Genomic DNA, 22,267 nt, shown 5'->3' with positions numbered 1-22,267 from the left:
CTGAGATCTTTATTGAAGCTTCAAATAAGAAGTAATTAACATTTAATCTTAGGCAAATTAAAGGGGGCGGCTATGGCCAATTGGTGAGCATGGTATAGGTTCCATCTCTAAGATGGCTGATATATAAACCATCTTGTCTCACCTGATAAAAAAAGTCTATGGGATGAATGAAATCCTGCTTCCCTGCATCATAGACGTCGTAAGAGTCATGCTTGTTGTCTCCCCAGTAAAAGTCGCACCAGAACAGAGTTGTTTCCCAGATGTTTTCATTGAATTCCCAGGTGAACTCTTGTCCAACCCAAAGTAAATGCTGCCCAAGATCGTTGTCTTTCGATCTGCAATGGATGTTTAGGTCCAATAGACCCAAGTCGTTTTTGATGTAAACATGGATTTTCCCATGTACAGTGGATGGCCCTGCAGAGAAGCCCATTGCGATGATAAGCTGAAGGATGAGAATTGCAGCTGCTGGGCCTGTGTACTTCGAGTTCCTCATGGTTTTTTTTTCTTTTTTTTCTTTTTTTTTTTTTGCAAATGGTTCGTGGTGATCACTGATCACTAGGGGTTCTTAAATAACTTGCAATTCTCTATAAGAGAGGAAACAGCTGTGCGTACATGAATTTTGCTATAAATATTATTACTTGCTCTTTTTGAATAGAATCAAGTAAAATCAGAGTGAGTTTATCTTTTGTCTGGCATTGTGTTGAAGAAAAATTAATTCAAGATTTTGTGGACTTACTTTACGGTGGAGATAGGATAGTTGGTGCAACGATAAAGGTGAAAAATCTCTTTGCGAAAGCAAGGGTAAGGTTGGGTATATTTTGATCCTTCCCAAACCTTTTAGCGGTGGGAGCCTCGTGCACTGAGTAATGGATATGTCTTTTTTAATTTGGATCTTCTATTGCCGAGCTGTCCGACAGGATCCTACTGCCAAGACACAGTAAAGTGGTAAATGACTGCCTTACCCCCACTCGGATAAGGTGCTTTGGCAGGGGTAAGGCCATCATTCCCCGCCAAAACAATATGGAAATGAAAGTGACGAAAGAGGGTAAGTCAGTCTTGGGGAGAGATTTCGAAATTCAATTTTATTTTTTTTTAGGGGGAAGATTTTTTAGAGAGATTTTATTCTAAATTTTTTTGGTAGATTTAGTAAGAGTTTCTATTCTAAACTCAAGGGAGGATTTTGGGGAGATTTTTAATATGCAGTGGAGATTTCATTATGGAGGTGTCAATTCCTAAGTTTTTGGGGGATGACTAGGAAGACTAGGCATTATGTAGATTATGAGGAGGAAGAGGATAAGGATGATTTGGCGGCAAATATGGTAACGCATGATTTGAATATTAATCACTCATTTACAAGAAAAAAAAATTCAAATAGTAATCGGAAAGACCTTTTCAAATTACATATGGATTCTCAAAATCCGATGTTCAGATCTCTAGAATCATCACTCAAAAATCAACCAATAAAGCATAATTTTCTAGCAAATCAGGGTTTCTTTTATATCATGTGTATATAAGTTTTACATGCTTAATCTATTTTCCAACCTAGCAAACTTAGATTAGGGTTAGAATTACATTGTTTTTACTATACAATACTAGTATACAAGACTAGTAATCTTTTCAGTTTTGAGTTTCTCCTAGCTCTTTGCCATGTTTTTTCTTTTTTGTATATTTTCTCATTTTTTTAATATATATGATCTTTTAGCGGACAAAAAGATTAGTAAACTTAGAAATAAAAGTATCAAATTGGAACCAGAATCGAAAAGTGAAACTGGATTTGGATCGAATAATAGGAACCGAATCGAATGGAATAAAATTTGATTATAATCTGAAACTAAGGAATAGGACCGATGCGGGACTTGGTTAGTTTCTGGATCCAACATAGGAACCGACGATTAAAACCAAAACCAAACTGAATTTGGATACCAATATATTATATTACATCAATATAGTATAATACTAATATATTATAGTTTATTAATTTGTTATAATTAAGTTTATTAATACATTATAATATTAATTAATTATAACATATATTTTACTATATTAATGTATTATAATAGTAATATATATTTTACTAGTATTAGTATTAGATTTTATAGTACTACTATATTATAGTATAACTTATTATACTATATATAAAGTATAAACCAAGTACAGGAATTGGATCCAAATAGTGTATGAACCAAATAGGAATCGTAACAGTACAGGTTCGGTATGAGTATCAAATTTTAGAACCGAGGCGGGACTTGATCTAGATCTGGATCACGTTAATATTCTCTATAACCAAACCAGAACTGAACCGAATACCCAGTTTAGACCAATTTATACCTTTACTTAGAAATTATACAAATAGAAGTAGACCAGTCTCTGATTGGACAGACAAGATGTCTAACACCTTCCTAGCCTGTAAACCTTGAACCTACCCAGATCTGAGCAAACACACTCCTTCAGTTCAATTTGATTCAAACCAAAGATTTTAGTTTAAAACTGAATGAAATCGAATCAAACCAAATAAAATTTTAATTTTTAAAATCAATATTGAATCAAATTTTTGGTTTCCATTTGGTTCGGTTTAAAAACGGCCCATTTGATTCCGGATTTTGTATCATCGATTGCGCCTGAAAAAATTTAAAAGCAGGAAATCGTAGACACTCTGTCTTATGAATCGACGGTCACAATACATTCAATGACGATACGAGACCAATCATCAGTATCCACGTGGACAGAAAATCCCGACTGGGTATCCCCGGTTACCCATCGCTTCTCCTCCTCAATGGCCAGGATTCTGTACCGAATGAACCGGTATTCAGATACACCATCAGCAACACAGAATCACAGATAGTGGATGTATCTATTTTCTCACGCAGCTGCATTCTTCAGTTTTTCAAAGTTCCTTTCTCTCTCTCTCTGTTTCTGAGGAAGCTTTTGGATCTCTACCTCTATTTTTTCTCCGGGATTTTTTTGATTTTCCGGCAATTTCAACGGAAGAATGAGATTTGGAGACCTTTGATAGGACGATTTGGTTTGCTTCTTCGACCGGATACTGATAGATTCACAGATTCTTGAGTGGTTTTGTTCGATTAATACTCTGATTCTCTTCAGCAATCATGTTTCTTATCGATTGGTTCTATGGCGTTCTTGCATCTCTGGGTCTTTGGCAGAAAGAGGCCAAGATCTTGTTTTTAGGGCTTGATAATGCCGGAAAGACAACGTTGCTTCATATGTTGAAAGATGAGGTTTCTTTTGTTCGTTTTTCCAATGTTCTAGTTTATTTTCCACGGATTTTTATTGTAAATGGTAGTTTTTGTAATGAATTTCTTGTTGTCGACAATTATGATGGGTTTTTTGCAGAGGCTAGTTCAGCATCAGCCGACACAGTATCCGACATCAGAGGAATTAAGTATTGGGAAAATCAAGTTCAAGGCCTTCGATTTGGGCGGGCATCAGATCGCCCGCAGAGTCTGGAAGGATTATTATGCAAAGGTATTTCTCGTAGTACAGAAAAATCTCCCCCCCCCCTTGATGTATAAATTTGAAGTTCTTGGAGTTTTATCTTTCTGTCAAATGATGCGATTAGTGCTTAGTAATTCGTAATTTTGCATTAGTATGATGCGGGAATTGCTTTACTGTGGACAGTTACAGTGTAAATCATTTCAGATACAATGCTTTCTGGATATATAAGATGATTTTTGCAGACTTTGATTCTTAATTGGATGTCAACAATTATAATAGGCTAAAGGAAAGGATGAATCATCATCGATTTCCCATTTGTTTCATTATGAGGTCCATGAAACCCAATTAGTTTCAGAGATATGGTAAGCATAATTGTCTCGTCTGTTGTTATTTATTTCTACACTATTCAAATGGTCTCATTTGATTCATATGTGATATCTGATTGATTCTTCTTTGTATTTGTAACTGGTTATTCTGAATAGCAGGTAGCTGCCGCAGCTTCCACCATGAAATCTGTGGTGTGTGGTTTTTGGTCTGTTAAGTGAGATGCAAGTTTAATGTCCTATTCTAACTTTATCTGAAGAAAACAGTAAGAACCTAGATGGCTTCATAGCATTTGGCTAGGTGGGATTTTATATTTGTTGTTGAATTTACAACGATCCACAACTTCGTTCTTTGAACCATAGTTTGTGAGTGGGAGTATGATAGAAGTTCATAATTGCTATTGTTGACGTCTTGCCTTGGCAGGTTCAACATGCCAGGGGTTTTTTATTTGAGCAATTGAGGTGTGGGCTCTGTATCTGCCCTTATACTCTAATTTAACATTTGCTTGGCCATGGTGATTAAGGAGAAGTTATTTTTAGTCCTTTTCGTTGATATTTCATTCTTACATTGCAGACTGATTCTGTGAATTTCCTTGGTCATATTCATCTGAAAACAAGTTTTGTATATTTGCACGGTGAAGTCAACGAATTTTTTCTTCATTGACTTGTAAGTAGAGAAGACACTAATTTCTTGAAGGAGAGTCCACAAGAAATAAACTGTTAAATTTCCCAGCCCAACTCATGTCGCGTATGTTGGATTCTCTTTCTATTTGTTATTGGATATGCCATCCTTGGAGAGGCTAGATGATGTTGGATCTTAGGTGATATTCTTTTCATGATTCTCTTTTGGCACCTAAAAAGCTCTGTATTGCATTGTAAGGTGCTTGCTAAACGTCTGCCTTTGTCTTATTGATGGATGCTATCATAAATGTAGTTGTTTCTGGTGCAGGTTGATGCTGCTAAAATGTCTGCCTTTGTTTTATTGATGGCTGGAAAAGAAAAACATCATAAATATTGTTGTTTCTAGTGCAGGTTGATGCTGTGGTGTACTTGGTGGATGCTTTTGACAGGGAGAGGTTTGCAGAGTCGAAGAAAGAATTAGATGCCCTACTCTCTGATGAGTCCCTGGCCAATGTGCCATTCCTGATACTTGGGAACAAGATTGACATACCCTATGCAGTTTCAGAGGAGGAGATGCGTTATCATCTTGGCCTAACAAACTTCACCACAGGCAAGGGGAAGGTAAACCTCACCGACTCCAATGTCCGTGCCCTCGAAGTCTTCATGTGCAGCATAGTCCGTAAGATGGGATATGGTGATGGCTTCAAGTGGCTTTCTCAATACATCAAGTAGGGGAAAGACGTAGGGAGAGAGAATCCAGACGCCCAGGTGGTATTTTTCTTCCATTCTGCTGAAGCTCCTGAAGAGGAGTTGATTTGAATGAATTGCCCACTTGGATTGATGGTGAAGGGGTTATTTAATTATCACTGTTATATCTTGTAAAGTCATTTTGTACTATCAAATTGGGGTGTGATTTTGTAGCTTCTTCAATTAAGATTGTTGGTTACTACTGTTTTACTTGTTTTTGGGTTCTTTAATTAGGTAAAGTAGGAGATTTTGTTTTATATTGTCTATTTTTGCTCGAGAGATTCAGGACATGGCAAACATAATTATGTGGATTAAGGTAGGAAAAGTGGTGGTGTCGTTAACCTAATTGCTTGAGGCTTTGGACCGTGCCCACTATTTTTGTTGCCGCCTTAATTTTTAGCTCTATCTTACACACATGCATACAATATTGCGGTTTTAACTAATGCTCCAGGTTTTGTATTTACAAGCTGATAATTGGACAAAGTTTATTGTCACTGTTCTTCAAAGGTACAATAGAAATCGTGCTGCCTCAGGGAGATTGGAAGGGTAAAAGCCCGACTACGACTGCAAGTAAGAACGCGAAGAAAATGGATAATACGGAGATGGGAGTTGTTGCTCCAGTAAATGGGCGTGTGAAGGGTGCTGACAAGTCCAATCTTTCACTGGAAGACTGACTCCCAAACACCAGATAGAGTTGTTCCTTAGCTGGATATGGGTTGCCCCTTAACTGCTCCCTCGCTCCCTCGCTCCCTCGCTCCCTCCCTTGATCTTGGCTTGATCTTGTAATCTTCTTGTTTTTCTCGGAATTAGCCCTAATGTCTTGCTTTTTTTAGTTCTCTTTTTCCATTTGCTTGCTTTGTGGATTTCGTTACCAGCTCAAATTAGTTGTAGGGTTAGGCTGCTGGTTTATTGTGGAGCTTTCTCCATATAGTCATTCTATCTCCTTTCTTATTCTTTATTATCCTTTCCTAAGTTTTGGGGGGACAATCATTGGGCTTTGTTGAATATATAAATTATGGGAAAAAAGAACTATGTGTGGAAGTGTGGTTTGCATCTGTACTCCTCCTATGATTCTATATCTCTCATCCCTATATGAAAAGATATATTTGTCCCCTTGTTTTGAGGAGGAGAAATAGACACATGAGAGTGTTGGCGCAGGCCACACTCCCAGACAGAAAATTACTTTCCATAAATTATTCACCCAAAAAAGATTGATTGATGATCTAGAGCATATAGACGACAATAAGATAATTGGTTCGGTGAGGGGAGAGAGATGGGTAGTGGGTGAAGCAGATGGGTTTCCATAGATGGTATGAGGACCTAAAAAATGGATCATGATGACTTGCAGACGTAAGTATTTTTGGGATTGGGTAGTAGGAGACAAGGACAAGGACTCTCTCCATGATGGAGGATGGTCAGAATTACTTGAATAGGGAAATTTGCAAAATTCAGACCTTCAATTTGTTGTTTCTACCAAGATCTTTTCTTAGTGCTTTTGCTCAAGAAAAGAGGAGGAATTCATGAGTCCCTTCTTCGGTTTAACTAAATGGGTTTTTCTATTTGAGTTCTCTAATGACAGGTTCCTTCTTGTTGTAAGGTACTGGATGAGTATGGGTTGCCAAGTGTCTTGCAGCATGATGAAGTTAATGGTGACCTAATTAAGGGTTGTTGAGTTCACTGTTGCTCATCTTTCAGTCTATGTGAAAGTTGCAGACGGTAATAGGGCTGGTGACAAGTGTTGTTGGAGTGAGTGAAATGCTAGAAATGGGAGAAATTATAGGGCTCGAGGAGTAAAGAACCCAATTAAGGACTGAAAATCGGTTGTCGTTGACCGGAGTTGCACAGGTCAGGGGCCGGTGTAGAGCTCTATGAGAGAGAAAGACAATGGAAGGGAGATGTGCAGTCGAAATCGTAAGACGCCAATTTCATCATCGATTTTGATGGCATAAACCATGATTCAATCCCAACACTCAGGTGGTTGTTGTTGTAGTCACACACATGAAGAGCTTTCCTGCTTTACCAATCGTATATTCATATGCATACGAAAAGAAATGTATAATGGGTATTGTTTTGGTTATTTTTGTAATACCCATTTTTTCTCTGGTTATATTAGTTAAAGGAAAATTTGAGTGGCCAGTTTTTGTAAAAGGAAACACATTTGTGGTTAATCTTGTAATTTATGGTGCACTTCATACCCATGCTCACCAGAAGGTCTCGAGTGCGAGCATCTTGGCTGCTATCTCCCCCTTCCCTCTTAAAAAAATTTGTTTTGGTACAACCCTTAAAAAAAAAAGAATTGAGAGTGGAGATAAGGTAGTAGGTGGTGTGGCTAAGGAATCGTTATCCTCTCCTGTTACAGCGTGTGGTGGCTGCAGAGGCCATGTGCACCATGTGGGGTCCGTTGTGCCACATGACCTTTGCAGTGCCGCACAATGCATTACAGCACCGTGCTGTAACAGGAGAGGATAAAAATTCGCGGCTAAAGAGGGAAACAATATGAAAGTTACAAAAGAGTGTAGACTAGTCTTGGGGAGAAATTCTATTCTATTTTTTTTTGGGTTGATTTTTGAGAGATTTTATTCTCTCTCTATATATATAGAAGGAGATTCTATTCAAAATTCAAGGGACTAAGGGAGGATTTTGGGGAGATTTCTATTATGCAAAGGAGAATTCATGATGGAGTGAGGTGGTGTATTGGTGTAATGGAGGTGTCAATTCCGAAATGTTTTTTGGGGATGATTAAGAGGACTACGCATGATGTCAATATAGATTATGAGGAGGAGGATAGTGATGGTTTGATAGCAAATATGGTAATGCATGATTGAATTTGGGTTATCTTTCTACACATTTTGTGATCAATTTTGAGGCCTATATCCAAGATGATCGTATGAAGCAACACTTGGAAATAAGTTCTTTCATTTTAAATTCAAATATTTATGCTGATTATTGTAGACATTGAATTTTGTCTCTACAGGATACTCCAGACAATGATTAATTGAGTCTGAAATTGCTTTCAAATATCATATAATAAAAAATGACCATTTTACCCCTACTACGACTTGGGTGCCTATAGCCTTTTTGGAATTGGCTGAAATTACTAGAGATGTCCATTTTATGATTTTAAACCTGAATCTAGCTTTTGGTGTGAAAAGAACATTGTTTTTGCTTGTTTCATCTTCTTTTTTTTTGGTAGTGTTTTTTGCTTATTTCATCAAAATATCTATTTTGTGGATCCTCTTGTGTAGCTTTGCATGTGTTTCTAGTAAAATTTGTGCCTGATCTCTACATAGTTTAATGGTAATCGAAAAGACCTTTTTGACTTCCGGATCTCTAAAATAGTTACCCGAAAATCAGCTAATATAGCAACATTTTCTAAGTAAATCAGGGGTTTTCGAGCCAACTAGGGCTTGCCACATGGAAAGATTCTTGGTGACACCATCAAGAGGAATCTAGCGGTGCCTCCAATTCCCTCCTAATGGTGCCACCTTAGTCAAAATGATCAAAATACCCTTCCCCTTAAAACCTATAAATAGGGCATTCTCCCCCTTCTGTTTACATAGTTCAGAATCCAAAGAGATATTCCACAAAGAAAAGAAGGAAGAAGAGAGAGAAAGCCCTAGAAAATCCCAAGAAGTTAAAAAAAATACCCAAGTGAATCCACTTCTACCTCTCCTTCCAAGTAGGGATGTAAATGGATCGGATTCGGATCGAATGTGATAAGAGCCGAATATTTCCTAGTCGAATATGGATATCTCTAAATGGATTCGGATTCGGATTTTCGACCATCCGTTTACATCTTTGCCTTGTGTAACCCGGACCTTCCTTCTCCTAGATGATACAATTCATTCTCAGTCCATATCTCTTAGATCATGATTCTCTTTTCATCATATTCTAGAACCTATTGAATCTTCAAAAACCCTCAAAATCATTATTTTTTTATTATTAAATATTCGAAGTTTTTTCTCAGACGGATTTTAATTGGAGTATTCGGATTATTTTTCCAAATGTCTCTAAAGAAATACGAATATCCCTAAACGGATATGGATGTTCACATGCTCTATCTACTTTCCAACCTAGCAACCTAGATTAGGGTTGGATTATTTACATTGTTTTTATTATACAATGTTAGTATACTAAGACTAGTAAGCATAGAAATGGTACAAATAGGAGACTGGTCTCCAACCCGTCAGACTAGATGCCTATTGCCTAGCACTTTTCCAGCCCATAAACTTTGAACATACTCAAATCGAGCAAATTAAGGTTTATCCATTGGAATTCATTTTTCTCCTCCTAAAAAGAAAAGGACATTTATAGGTCTAGATACTTATTTGGATAGCACCTCCCAAGAAACGAACTCTTTCAATTCAATATGATTCAAAGTTTAAAACTCAATCAAATCGAATCGTACGAAGTAAAAAGGGCATATTTCGATTCCCATTTTTGGTTCGGATCTTAAAGTAATCCTAGTGCTTAAAATCTTCTTTAATTCCTTGATAGTTGAGTATGGTGCAGTTTATATGTCGCGCTTGTCGGGGGTCAACTTCTCAGCCCCCAACTGCATCTACACTACATTTTTAGGGAATTGGAGAGGATTTCTTTTCCTACTCCTGGACCTATCTGGTTATATCATCAATTGCGCCCGATACAATTTAAAAGCTGGAAATCATAGATACTCTGGCTTATGAATCGACGGTCACAAGACATTCAATGACGACACGATACCAATCAGCAGTATCCACGTGGACAGAATCCTGACCGGATATCCCCAGTTACCCATCGCTTCTCTTCCTTTACGAGCACAACTGACCAGGATTCTGTACCGAATAAACCGGTATTCAGGTACACCGTGAGCAACACAGAAGATAGTGGTTGTATCTATTTTCTCACGCACCTACGAATCTTCAGTTTTTTTTCAAAGTTCCTGTTTCTCTCTCTGTTTCTGAAGAAGCTTTTCGATCTTTACCTCTATTTTTTCTCCTGGATCTTTTGATTTTCCGGCAATTTCAAAGGAAGAATGAGATTTGGAGACCTTTGATAGGACGATTTAGTTTGCTTCTTCGACCGGATACTGATAGATTCATAGATTCTTGAGTGGTTTTGTTCGATTAATACTCTGATTCTCTTCAGCAATCATGTTTCTTATCGATTGGTTCTATGGCGTTCTAGCATCTCTGGGTCTTTGGCAGAAAGAGGCCAAGATCTTGTTTTTAGGGCTTGATAATGCCGGAAAGACAACGTTGCTTCATATGTTGAAAGATGAGGTTTGTTTTGTTCGTTTTTTCAATGTTCTAGTTTATTTTCCACGGATTTTTATTGTAAATGGTAGTTTTTGTAATGAATTTGTTGTTGTCGGCAATTATGATGGGTTTTTTTGCAGAGGCTAGTTCTGCATCAGCCGACACAGTATCCGACATCAGAGGAATTAAGTATTGGGAAAATCAAGTTCAAGGCCTTCGATTTGGGTGGGCATCAGATCGCCCGCCGAGTCTGGAAGGATTATTATGCTAAGGTATTTCTCGTAGTACAGAAAAAATGCCCCCCCCCCCTTTTGATGTATAAATTTGAAGTTCTTGGAGTTTTATCTTTCTGTCAAATGATGCGATTAGTGCTTATTATTTCTTAATTTTGCATTAGTATGATGCGGGAATTGCTTTTCTGTGGACTGTTACAGTGTAAATCATGTCAGATACAATGCTTTCTGGAAATATAGGATGATTTTTGCAGAGTTTGATTTTTAATTGGATGTCAACAATTGTAATAGACTAAAGGAAAGGATGAATCATCCGATTTCCCATTTGTTTCATTATAAGGTCCATGAATCCCAATTAGTTTCTGGGATATGGTATGCATAATTGTCTCGTCTGATGTTATTTATGTCTACACTATTCAAATGATCTCATTTGATTCATATGTGATATCTGGTTGATTCTTCTTTGTATTTGTAACTGGTTATTCTGAATAGCAGGTAGCTGCTGCAGCTTCCACCATGAAATCTGTGGTGTGGTTTTTGGTCTGTTAAGTGAGATGTATGTTTAATTTCCTATTGTAACTTTATCTGAAGAAAACTGTGAGAACTTAGATGGCTTCATAGCACTTGGCTAGGTGGGATTTTATATTTGTTGTTGAATTTATAACGATCCACAACTTCATTCTTTGAACCATAGTTTATGAGTGGGAGTATGATAGAAGTTCATAATTGCTATTGTTGATGTCTTGCCTTGGCAGGTTCTACTTGCCAGGGGTTATCGATTTGAGCAATTGAGGTGTGGGCTCTGTATCTGCCCTTATACTCTAATTTATCATTTGCTTGACCATGGTGATTAAGGAGAAGTTATTTTTAGTCCTTTTTGTTGATATTTCATTCTTACGTTGCAGAGTGATTTTGTATATTTCCTTGGTCATATTACACAAGTTTTGTATATTTGCATGGTGAAGTCAACAAATTTTTTATTTCTTGAAGGAGAATCCACAAGACATAAACTATTAGATTTCCCAGCCCAACCCATGTCGCTTATGTTGGGTTCTCTTTCTATTTGTTATTGGATATGCCATCCTCGGAGAGGCTAGATGATGTTGGATCTGAGACGATATTCTTTTCATGATTCTCTTTTGTCACCTAAGAAGCTCTGTATTGCATTGGAAGGTCCTTGCTAAATGTCTGGCTTCGTCTTATTGATGGCTGGTATCATAAATGCAGTTGTTTCTGGTGCAGGTTGATGCTGCTAAAATGTCTGCCTTTGTTTTATTGATGGCTGGAAAAGAAAAATATCATAAATATGGTTGTTTCTGGTGCAGGTTGATGCTGTGGTATACTTGGTGGATGCCTTTGACAGGGAGAGGTTTGCAGAGTCGAAGAAAGAATTAGATGCCCTACTCTCTGATGAGTCCCTGGCCAATGTGCCGTTCCTGATACTTGGGAACAAGATTGACTTAGCCTATGCAGTTTCAGAGGAGGAGATGCGTTATCATCTTGGCCTAACAAACTTCACCACAGGCAAGGGGAAGGTAAACCTCACCGACTCCAATGTCCGTCCCCTCGAAGTCTTCATGTGCAGCATAGTCCGTAAGATGGGATATGGTGATGGCTTCAAGTGGCTTTCTCAATACATCAAGTAGGGGAAAGACGTAGGGAGATAGAATCCAGACACCCAGGTGGTATTTTTCTTCCATTCTGCTGAAGCTCCTGAAGAGGAGTTGATTTGAATGAATTGCCCACTTGGATTGATGGTGAAGGGGTTATTTAATTATCACTGGTATATCATGTAAAGTCATTTTGTACTATCAAATTGGGGTGTGATTTTGTAGCTTTTTCAATTAAGATTGTTTGTTACTACTCTTTTACTTGTTTTTGGGTTCTTCAATCAGGTAAAGTAGGAGATTTTGTTTTATATTATCTATTTTTGCTTGAGGGATTCAGGATCTGGCAAATATAATAATGTGGTTTAAGGTAGGAAAAGTGGTGGTGTCCTTTACCTAATTACCTCAAGACTTTGGACCCCGCCCACTATTTCTGTTGCCTTAATTTTGAGTTTTATCTTACACACATGTATACAATATTGTGGTTTTAAGCAATGCTCCATCCTTTTTCCAAAGGATGTTTTTGTATTTACCAGCTGATAATTAGCCAAAGTTTATTCACTGTTCTTCAAACATATTCTTACTGTTCTTCTAAGTATCGGTGCTAGATGAAAATGCTGTAATGGGGGTAGCTGGTGTCACAAATATTGATTGATTAGCTGGAACAAAAAACTATTTTATTATTCAGGTGAATGAAATCTAGCTGTTGGGTATAATTTTATCCCTCTTCCCCTTATTACAAGTAGTCTGTAGTATCTTTAGCTGAGCTGACGCTAGTTCGGTTGGTTGGAGGCTTGTCGGTTGATGTGTTTTTCCTCCATGAGATCATGTGTTTGATTCTCTTGATCACATTTGTCGGTTAGTTGGCTTATGGACCCTTAGATGAAGATAGACCAAAAAAAAAAAAAAAAAAAGTTATCTTTGGCAGCATTACTAATTGTTGAATATGGCAATCAGTGGTTCGGGCCGGTTTCAATGAGGACCAGTTTGTTTCAGTCTAGTATTAGGCTATGTCAAAACCAAATCGTTATGACAAATTTGGTTTCAATTTCGATTTGATTTGGTATTTTATAAGGTTGATATATATACGGGTTTTTATTTGCCGACAATCAAGTTGTTATTGGCTTGCACCCCAATAAAAGAAATTTTTTGTTATTGGCTTAGTTTCGTTTTTCACATGTGCACATTAAAAATATTTTAGGGTAAATGGTTCTTGACGTACCCAACGTTTGGGAAAATTATACGTAAGATATCTAATATTTGGAATCTTGTCTTTTGTGTTTCTTTTTTGTGGTAGAAGAATCTAATCATTTATAAGATGTTTGAGGTATCATTATACAATTAAAAAAAAAAAAATGTTTGAGCCATCTCATTTTTCATCGATATTATGTTTGATGTTGTTTTTTCTAAATCTCAAATTTACCCTTTGACTAATCAAAAGAAAAGATTTTTTGAACCTTTATATAAAAGATAAGGGAAAAAGTTCTCTGTTCGACAGTGTGGTTTATGCCAGCATTCACATGAGTCTATCTCTTTCTTCCTTATGTTAAAAAACTCTTCTACCCCTTTGTTTTAAGGAGAAGAGAGATAGACACATGGGCGTGCTGGTGTAGGCCACACTTCTGTGAAGAAAACTGATTCCCAAAAGATAATTTGAGAGAGAGAAAGAGAGAGTGACTCAGATCCATCGAACCAGGCCCAAACCTATTCTGAAATCAGATTGAGATTACATAACCTCAATCACCACCAAAGCAGAAAAGCAAAAGAGAAATACTTGGAACTTGGAAGCCATGCATGTTTGAATTTTATTAATCAATTAATAGTAGTAATTGCTCTGGGCTACCATTACAGTATACTTCACGTAAAAGACAAGCATAGTAAACTAAGTAAAACCATACACAGACACACAGAGAGAGAGAGAGAGAGAGAGAGAGAGAGTTCATTGGCACTGGGCGAAGATCGATCTCTGTTTGCGTCTTTGTTATGAAATTTAATTAGAGAGCTCTTTTAAGGAATGCTTCCTCCCCCAGTACCGTTTCTCCCACTGGCTCCATCAACACCACCAGAACCACTGCCAGCACCAAAACCAGAACCACAACCACCGGATCTGCCACCTCCACCTCCGCCACCACCACCTCCACCCCCTCCTCCCGTACCAGTTCCACTGCCAGCCCCGAAACCCCATCCGGCTCCTGAACCACCTCCCGGACCATACCCACCCCCACCTCCACCACCACCACCACCACCACCACCTCCTCCTCCACTACCTGTGGTTGAGGACAGTGTAGGAGAACGCGGGGTTGTAGTTCGTGCAGAGAGAGCAAAGCTAATCAAAAGCAAGAAAGCTGAGGACCACAGAACCAAACGAGCCATTTCTAAGGCATGCACGCATCATAGCTGATGAGTAAAAGTTATATATATATATATATATATATATATATATATAACAAGGAAAAGAGGTGGAAATTCATGAATTGGTTTTGGATCTTACTAACGTTGCAGCCTCAGACTCAGAGACTCAAGAGGATTTCGTGCATGCTTACTGTATGTGTCATTTCATATACTGCATGTAACCTAGCTTGTTGTATATATGGAAAATGTAGAAACAGTGGAGCAGGCAGAAGCAGCAATTCTTTCTGACATGCATGCATACACCGACACGCCTTTCAGTCATTATTCATTCCGGAAAACTACAGATTTTCATCTATTACCTGAATATCTGGGTTTAAGCCTCTTTTTTTTTTTTTCTTTTGTTTTGGGTAGAATATCTAGGTTTAAAATGTTACACCAAATTTCAGGCTCTCTCTCTCTCTTTGTTCCAATTTGGGAAAAGTGGGAAACTATGACATGGTTTTCGACTGTAAGACCAAATGGTTGGTATTTGATGGATACTTCAAAAATTTTAAAGTTGATGGAATGCGATAAATTAAATCCCTTAATCTATCTCATACTAGGCTGACCCAATCTAATGCTCATACACTAAATCAAGTATCATTACGTGCATAACAGAAAATGATTGCACATTGTACCAGACATGGTACGAAATGACCTCCCTAAAAGGTGGAAATGCCCTTGTTGATGCTTCTGCGTGTAATCCCATTGGTCCCTTGCATATGCAAGGGCCACACTCCCTCATAGAGAACTCTTCCCTCTTTCAATATTTAGGTTCTGTGAAAAAATTTATAGGTAAAAATTAAATATAGAAAAAAATTACATGTTGACAAAATTTCCAGTGTTTACCTTCAAGGTAAAGTATGATATATAAATATCTTTGTAAGATTTTTCAATGCTTGTTTGCAATTTATTTTATATAATAAAATTATTTTAAAAATTACATAAGATGTCATTATAATAAATTTGAGTTAGGCATCCCAAATTTGGTGGTTGTAACTTGCTAAACATCTATGAACATGGGACCCACAAATGCATGCATAGGCATTATATATTCCATCACAAGGCAACAAAAGATCGATACACTCAATGTGGAGTGCATTCTTCTTTTTTTTGTTCCAATGGTTAAGTTTATAGTCATTCTTCATGTATTCAAACTTGCTAATCCTTAGAGTAGGGGTGTCAAAACCTAACTTGAATTGAATCCATCGAAACTGAGCCAAACTGAAACTGATATAAGCTTATTGAATAATATTTCGGATTGGGATTTTGTAACACCGAAACCAAACTGGACCGCACCAAAACCGATAAGACACCAAATTGAACTTAAAAAATCGAATTGAAACTGAACCCAAAACCGATATAACTATATAAGAAACTGATACCAGCCCAAAATTCATAAAAGAAAATATACTTATTTTATACTTCTGAATACATTTACATGGTAAATCAAAACTAACCCGATAAAAATTCGAAACCAATAATACACCCTTATTGGATCATGTTTTGAACTCACTCATTCTCACATTGAAATTGATGAAACGAAATCAAAATCAATCCAAATCGACCGATTAAACACCCCCCCCCCACCTTAGAGGAACACAGTTCTTATTAGTCAAGTATAATTTTTGCCTTTCCATATAAATTTTGATTGAAATTTATAAGCATCAATTATTGTTGAGTTAGATCTTAGAAACCAAAGTTGGAGTCATTTGGTCCAGCTGACACCGCCCTCGATCTCAATGTGTGTTGGGTTTGTAAACGGCGATCGAGACTTAGCCTGCCAACTCTAATTTCATCTAAAGTCTGAGATCAGCCGTCAACTACTCAGTCAATTCCAAGCTAGATATGACAATTCCAGGGTCAGGATATATACTGATGGAACGTAGAATGTTCTCTCTCGTGTGATTTCAATAAGGTTAGTTAGTATCCATATATCAACTATATATATCTTTGTTTAATTTCTTTCTTTAAAAGGCCAAAAAGAACCCAGGGACATGTTAATTCAACGTCAACACATTGAAAGACAACAAACAGTAATGCCTCAACAAAATTTTGAATTACAGGATCATTCATGCAATCCTTTAAATCACAAACAAGAGTTAAAGAATCTACTAATATACCCTTCACCGTCCAGACATGGATTTCAGTAGATGTTGTGTTATGTGTCAAACGGGGTCCACACTAGTGAAAGCCAAAATTCCACGCTAACATTAATTATTTCATCCCACCTTCCTCTTTATCTTTTCTATGTAAAGCAGGGAGAGGAATGGATGTTATACCGTACAAAGACAGTAGATATCTTCAATGGGTGAGTGGTAGTAGAACGTACGTATGTTATCCCAACTTATTCTCACGTTTTTCAATTGTAATCGTGGCTTTGGTATAAAATAATCTAAATCGTGCATTCAATTCTCGCCTAGTAACCGGTTTCTTCTTGTTATGGTAATCAAAACCAGAAAACAAAAAATTAACAGAGGGACTATTCGTTGAGTTGAGAGAGTTGGCTGCAAGCCTGCAACTTGCACTGTTAATTAGGCGTGGGAGGGCTATGATGTGTAGGAGAAAGAGAGAGGAGGATATGGTGCTACGGGGAGTAGGGGGTTTTTTTAGAAAGCTAAATCATATTCAACCAATGACATTGTTCTAGATTATTGTGTATTTTAGGAATCCTAATCAAATGGGAAGAACTTTAGCTTCCAAGTGGTTTCTTCTACAAAATAGAAGTTTCACAAAAAGTCTTAACGAAGTTGAAAAAGAGGCAAAATTAGAGAAGAGACATTTGGAACCTCTTCTCATTTTTTTTTATTTTTAAAATCAATCTTCCTGAACTTAAAAGCTTCCATCAATCAAAATGAAGGTACCAGCATCTCCCCATGGATTGCTATTAAGCAATTTCAACAACTTCACCACCAAGATTTGAAGGTAGGTCACATCTAAATCTCTCTTCCCTTATAGCCAACAATTCTGGGTTTCTTAAAGCCTACAACTTCTGCAATTCTATGCCAGTTTCCCCAAGAAAGTTTTTAAGTTTGACTTTAATCGCAGACCTCATAGACATGGAGGATGTTTTGATACCGGTGAAGTGGGAGCAAAAATAATTGCTAATAATGGTTGTGGGTGTGGTGGTAGTGGATGTGGACTGTCGAGCTGATCTACAACCACTCTCTCCTGGTGGTCGAGCTGATCGTAGAGCCCCATTGCCTTGACTCTATTAGGGGTGCAGTAGTTTGATTGCTGAGTGAGTGCGAGGTGACTCGTGCAATACGGCTTTGTTGTGAGTTGTATCTTTGCAGCTTTCGGACAAGTGAACAGTGGGCGAACACTAGGGTAGGAGCGAGAGATACAAGTTTAAGATGCTCGAAGGGCTGAAGGGAGCTGCAGAGAGGTGGAGTAGGGATGGGATGCAGAGGGTGGGAGGAAGATATATGTGTAAGGGTATTTATGTAATATCCCTTTATATGTTCTAATATAATCCTACTTGTATTAATGCCCAGTGTGAGGGGCAATCTAGTAATTAGCCCATCGACCTAAACCCTAGTTTTCCTATATATACTAGTGGAGGCGCGATGCAGGTATTCCAAACTAGATACTCGGGGTGTAATGCTTTAAGCAACCTTGTGCTTAAAACCCTAACCCTAACAATCTTAAAGCATTATTATTTCGTTTCTCTACGATCAAGATCGCTTTGGATTTTTGGATTTTCGGATTCACGTTCGGCTTTGAAATTCACAAATCTGATTTTGAGAGATCGTACCTCACGGTTCTGGTTTATTGGCGTTTATCATTCACGGTAGTGCGTTATCCGATCGGCTTTAAAGCTCTCCAATTACTTCATTGGTTTGATCAAAGGAAACCACAAAGTACGTTGCGAGGCCGTCAGAGGCCTTTTGTCAAGAGCTCTTCAAATTACGCTTCGATTTTTGCATCTTCTCGGTGCTTTCATTGTTAGATAGCAAGAGATAAAAAGGGTGAACGCATTAATTGCTTTCAAAGGCATTAATTGCTTTGAATTGAAAGGGCTTTGTCACAAGATTCGTTTTTCTTTATTTTATTAAAAAAAATAAATAAAAAAATCAAAAGAAGAAGTGATTTGACCTTTGGCGAATCTTTCTTCAAAGTTATTATTTGATTAGAGAAAGTCAAAAGTTGTTTTGTGTGGTGATTCTCAAGGCTGTTTGATTTGTTGGATTTGGAAAAAAAAAGAAAAAGGAAGAAAGATCCGTACAAACTCTCCTTTCATTCTATTGGTTTTGGTTACTGTCCGTGACCAGACCATCATCGACCAACGATCGCATCGGCGGCCGACGTTGTTAGCGATCGCGATCCGTGTCAACAAGCACCAACGTGCACATCATAAGTGTTGATGCCGCTGCGCACCACCACTTTCTTTTCCTCCTTCATCTAAATCCAGGGTTCTCCATCTCAGGTGTGACTGTTCCTTGAGCATTTATTTTTTTTATTTGATCTTTTGTTTGGGTATATAAACAAATCACTTAATATGGAGAACACGCTGTTCCAATTGAGATGATCAAATTGGAAAGCTTTAGTGGCTCGAGTTCAGTTCTTGGAAAAGGAGGACTCGGTTTGGATTGAAGTACCTCAATATTTTCTACATCGTAGTAAATAAATTTTCCGATTGTACGGACCTAATCAAGCCCAATGGATAAGTGATGAAGACTTTGCAAAGACTACCTATTGAACTGTCGCGATAGGCGAGAGACCTATAGTAAATATGAGATCTGCAAAGAGATTTGGGAAAACCTAGAAGCCCAATTCAAAAAGGAGGAGGACCTATCAAAAACTCACTTGGTTGACAAGTTTATGGACTTCAAGTTTCAAGAAGATAAGGAGATACTTCCACAAGTATGGACTTTGAGAACTTGAGAACAAAATTGAACCAAGAAAACATCCCCGTTGTTGATGCATTCTTAGTGGGTGCAATTATCTTTAAGTTACCCTCTACCTGGCATTCCTTTAAAAGCGAGATGCACAGAAAGAAAACACAAGTGGGGCTGGATGATCTCAAACGGTTCATTAGAATCGAAGATGAGAACAGAGCCGAGAATAACTTGGAGATGGTGAAACAACAACGAGGCATCGCCAATTTGGTTTCACAACCCAAGAAATATCCTAGGCAGTCCAAGCCACCTAAGAAAGAACCCCAACAGCTTGGAGGCCAAAAGCCTAATTTTAAAAAGAGGGGCAAGTGCCGCAACCGTGGAAAGTGGGGTCACTATGCATCCGAGTGTAGGGGTCCTAAGAAAGGGAACAACGACACACCACGAAGGAAGTTCACATGCTGGTGGACAAGATGAGCCTACTAACTTTGTTTCCATGATTGGCAAGGGTAAGGGGTTGGCGATACATCTTGATTGGTGGTTAGACTCGGAGCGACTTGTCATGTTTGCAATAGCAAGGACCCGCTCCCCGATGTTGTTCAAGTAGCGTAGATCACAGCATTGTTGCAAATGGAGACGTCGTGGAAGTGGCTCAACAAGGGACAGCGAACTGGTTCTCTCATCGGGTAAAATATTAACTTTGGAAAATGTTAAAATCTTTCCCGATTTTGAAAAGAATTTAATTTCCATTGGAATTTTGCTTGATCTTGGCATATCTATTACTTTTAGTAGTGGTAGAGTAACATTGTCTGTTAACTCCTTTTATTTTGGATGTGCTTATAATTTGAATGGTATGTTTAGGTTGAGTTTAGCTAATGAGACAATAAACCAGGTTAACCATAATTTACTTGATCCCAAAATACTACATTGTAGGTTAGGACATGTGAACTATAGGAAAATGCTCAAACTAGCTAAAACTCATAATTTACCATTAGACACTTCAATTAGATTTAACGATGTGAAGTGTGTGCTCAAACTAAAATAACTAGAAAACCGTTCGAACCGGTTTCTAGGAGCACTCAACTTCTTGAACTTATACATTCGACATTTGTGACTTTAAAAGCTACACAACTAGAGGAGGCGGAAGTATTTGATAACATTTATAGACGATTTTTCTAGATATTGTCATTTATACTGTTAAAATCTAAAGAGGAAGCTTTTGAAAAATTTAAAATTTTCAAGAATAGGGTAGAAAATCGGTTGAACTTGAAAATTAAAAGATTTAGAAGTAATAGGGGAGGAGAATACAAATTGACAGAGTTCAAGGAATTATGCCTCTGCAGCATAATCTTTGAAACTATCGCTCCTTACTCACCTCAATCAAATGGCATAGCTGAAAGAAAGAACAGGACGTTAACGAAATGTTAAACTTCATGTTGTTGACAATAGTATGCCCTCTTGCTATTGGAAAGAAGCAGTGTTGATTGCAAATCACATTCTAAATAGACTACCACATTCAAAACTGACTTCTACACCTTATGAGCTATGGCATAATCATCCTGTAGATATGACACTCTTAAGGTTTGGGACTGTATAGCTTATGTTAGGATACAAGACCCTAGGAGACCTAAGGTGGGAACTAGAACAAACACTTGTGTATATCTAGGTTGTGCGAAGACATCTTGCAGACCGATTTTGGATCTATCAACCAATGTGGTGATAGAATCTAGGGATGCTATATTCTTTGAGGATAAATTCCTTAGAGATAAAGGCCTGACCTTGCCTGGTTTGGTGAAGTGGTTACAAAATCACTTTTGGAATCAACCAATTGTTTCGACACTACTCCCACAATGCTCCTTGAATCGAATCCGAAGAGTATCTACTAGAGATCGAGTACCCAAGAATTTTGGTGAGGATTTTGTGACCTACCATTTAGAGGCTGATCCATCCACCTATAAGGAAGCGATGAGATCTAGGGACTCCTGTTATGGAAAGAAGCCATTGATGAGAAAATGAGCTCTTTAATGCGAATGAGACCGGCACCTTGTTGATCCGCCTAGAGGGGCCAAGACAATAGGGTGTAAGTGGGTTCAAGAAGAAACTTAATCCGGATGGGTCTATAGCCAGGTATAAAGCACGATTAGTAGCTAAGGGCTATAAACAGTGAGAGGGATAGATTATTTTGACATCCACTCTCCGGTCCGCCATTTGGCAACAATAAGGATTCTTCTTGCCATAGCATCTATTGAGCACTATGTTGTGCATCAAATGGATGTAAAAACGGCTTTCCTTAATGGAGACCTAACAGAAGAAATCTACATGAACCAACCTGAAGGGTTTGTCATGGAAGGTTCCAAAAAGAGTTTGTAAATTAAACAAATCTCTCTATGGTCTTAAACAAGCACCTAAATTGTGGCATGAGAAGTTTGACAAGACAAGTAAAGAGCTTTGGTTTTCAAACCAAGCAACTCGGATAAGTGCCTTTATTTTTGTCCGAGTCAAACAAGGTCGCGATTATTTGCTTGTATGTAGACGACATGTTGATTCTAGGTTCGATCTCTCCGTAGTGAGTGACATTAAAGAAACCTTGTCCAAAGAATTCAGCATGAAAGATCTTGGTGTGGTAGACACCATTCTTGGAATGAGAGTAAGCTTAGTGAGCAAGGGATCACCCTTAATCGACTCATTACATTGAGAAGCTACTTTCTAGTTGGAGATACGGTGATTGTAAACCGATTGAGACACCCTATGACTACAACAAACGGTTGAAACCTAACACAGTGACACCGTGAATCGATTAGATTATTCTAAACT

The 22,267-nt window shown here is 37.9% G+C and overlaps 2 protein-coding genes across 2 annotated transcripts; both read left to right on the top strand.

Annotated features, from left to right (window-relative positions):
- The first annotated feature begins 2,979 nt into the window (after positions 1-2,979).
- Positions 2,980-5,339, top strand: LOC122668885 (GTP-binding protein SAR1A-like). The gene is made up of 3 exons (XM_043865450.1): positions 2,980-3,236; positions 3,352-3,483; positions 4,809-5,339. The coding sequence occupies exons 1-3, from the start codon at positions 3,108-3,110 to the stop codon at positions 5,127-5,129; spliced, it is 582 nt and encodes a 193-aa protein (XP_043721385.1). The 5' UTR covers positions 2,980-3,107; the 3' UTR covers positions 5,130-5,339.
- Positions 5,340-10,123: 4,784 nt separating this feature from the next.
- LOC122668886 (GTP-binding protein SAR1A-like) lies at positions 10,124-12,596 on the top strand. Its single transcript, XM_043865451.1, has 3 exons — positions 10,124-10,405; positions 10,522-10,653; positions 11,940-12,596. Exons 1-3 carry the CDS (start codon positions 10,277-10,279, stop codon positions 12,258-12,260), a joined length of 582 nt encoding a protein of 193 aa, XP_043721386.1. The 5' UTR covers positions 10,124-10,276; the 3' UTR covers positions 12,261-12,596.
- Positions 12,597-22,267: the final 9,671 nt, after the last annotated feature.

This window comes from Telopea speciosissima, chromosome 7 (assembly GCF_018873765.1).
Source record: "Telopea speciosissima isolate NSW1024214 ecotype Mountain lineage chromosome 7, Tspe_v1, whole genome shotgun sequence".
NCBI lineage: Eukaryota > Viridiplantae > Streptophyta > Magnoliopsida > Proteales > Proteaceae > Telopea > Telopea speciosissima.
Note: the sequence above shows the minus strand (reverse complement) of the source record. Positions and strands in the feature narration are given on the sequence as shown.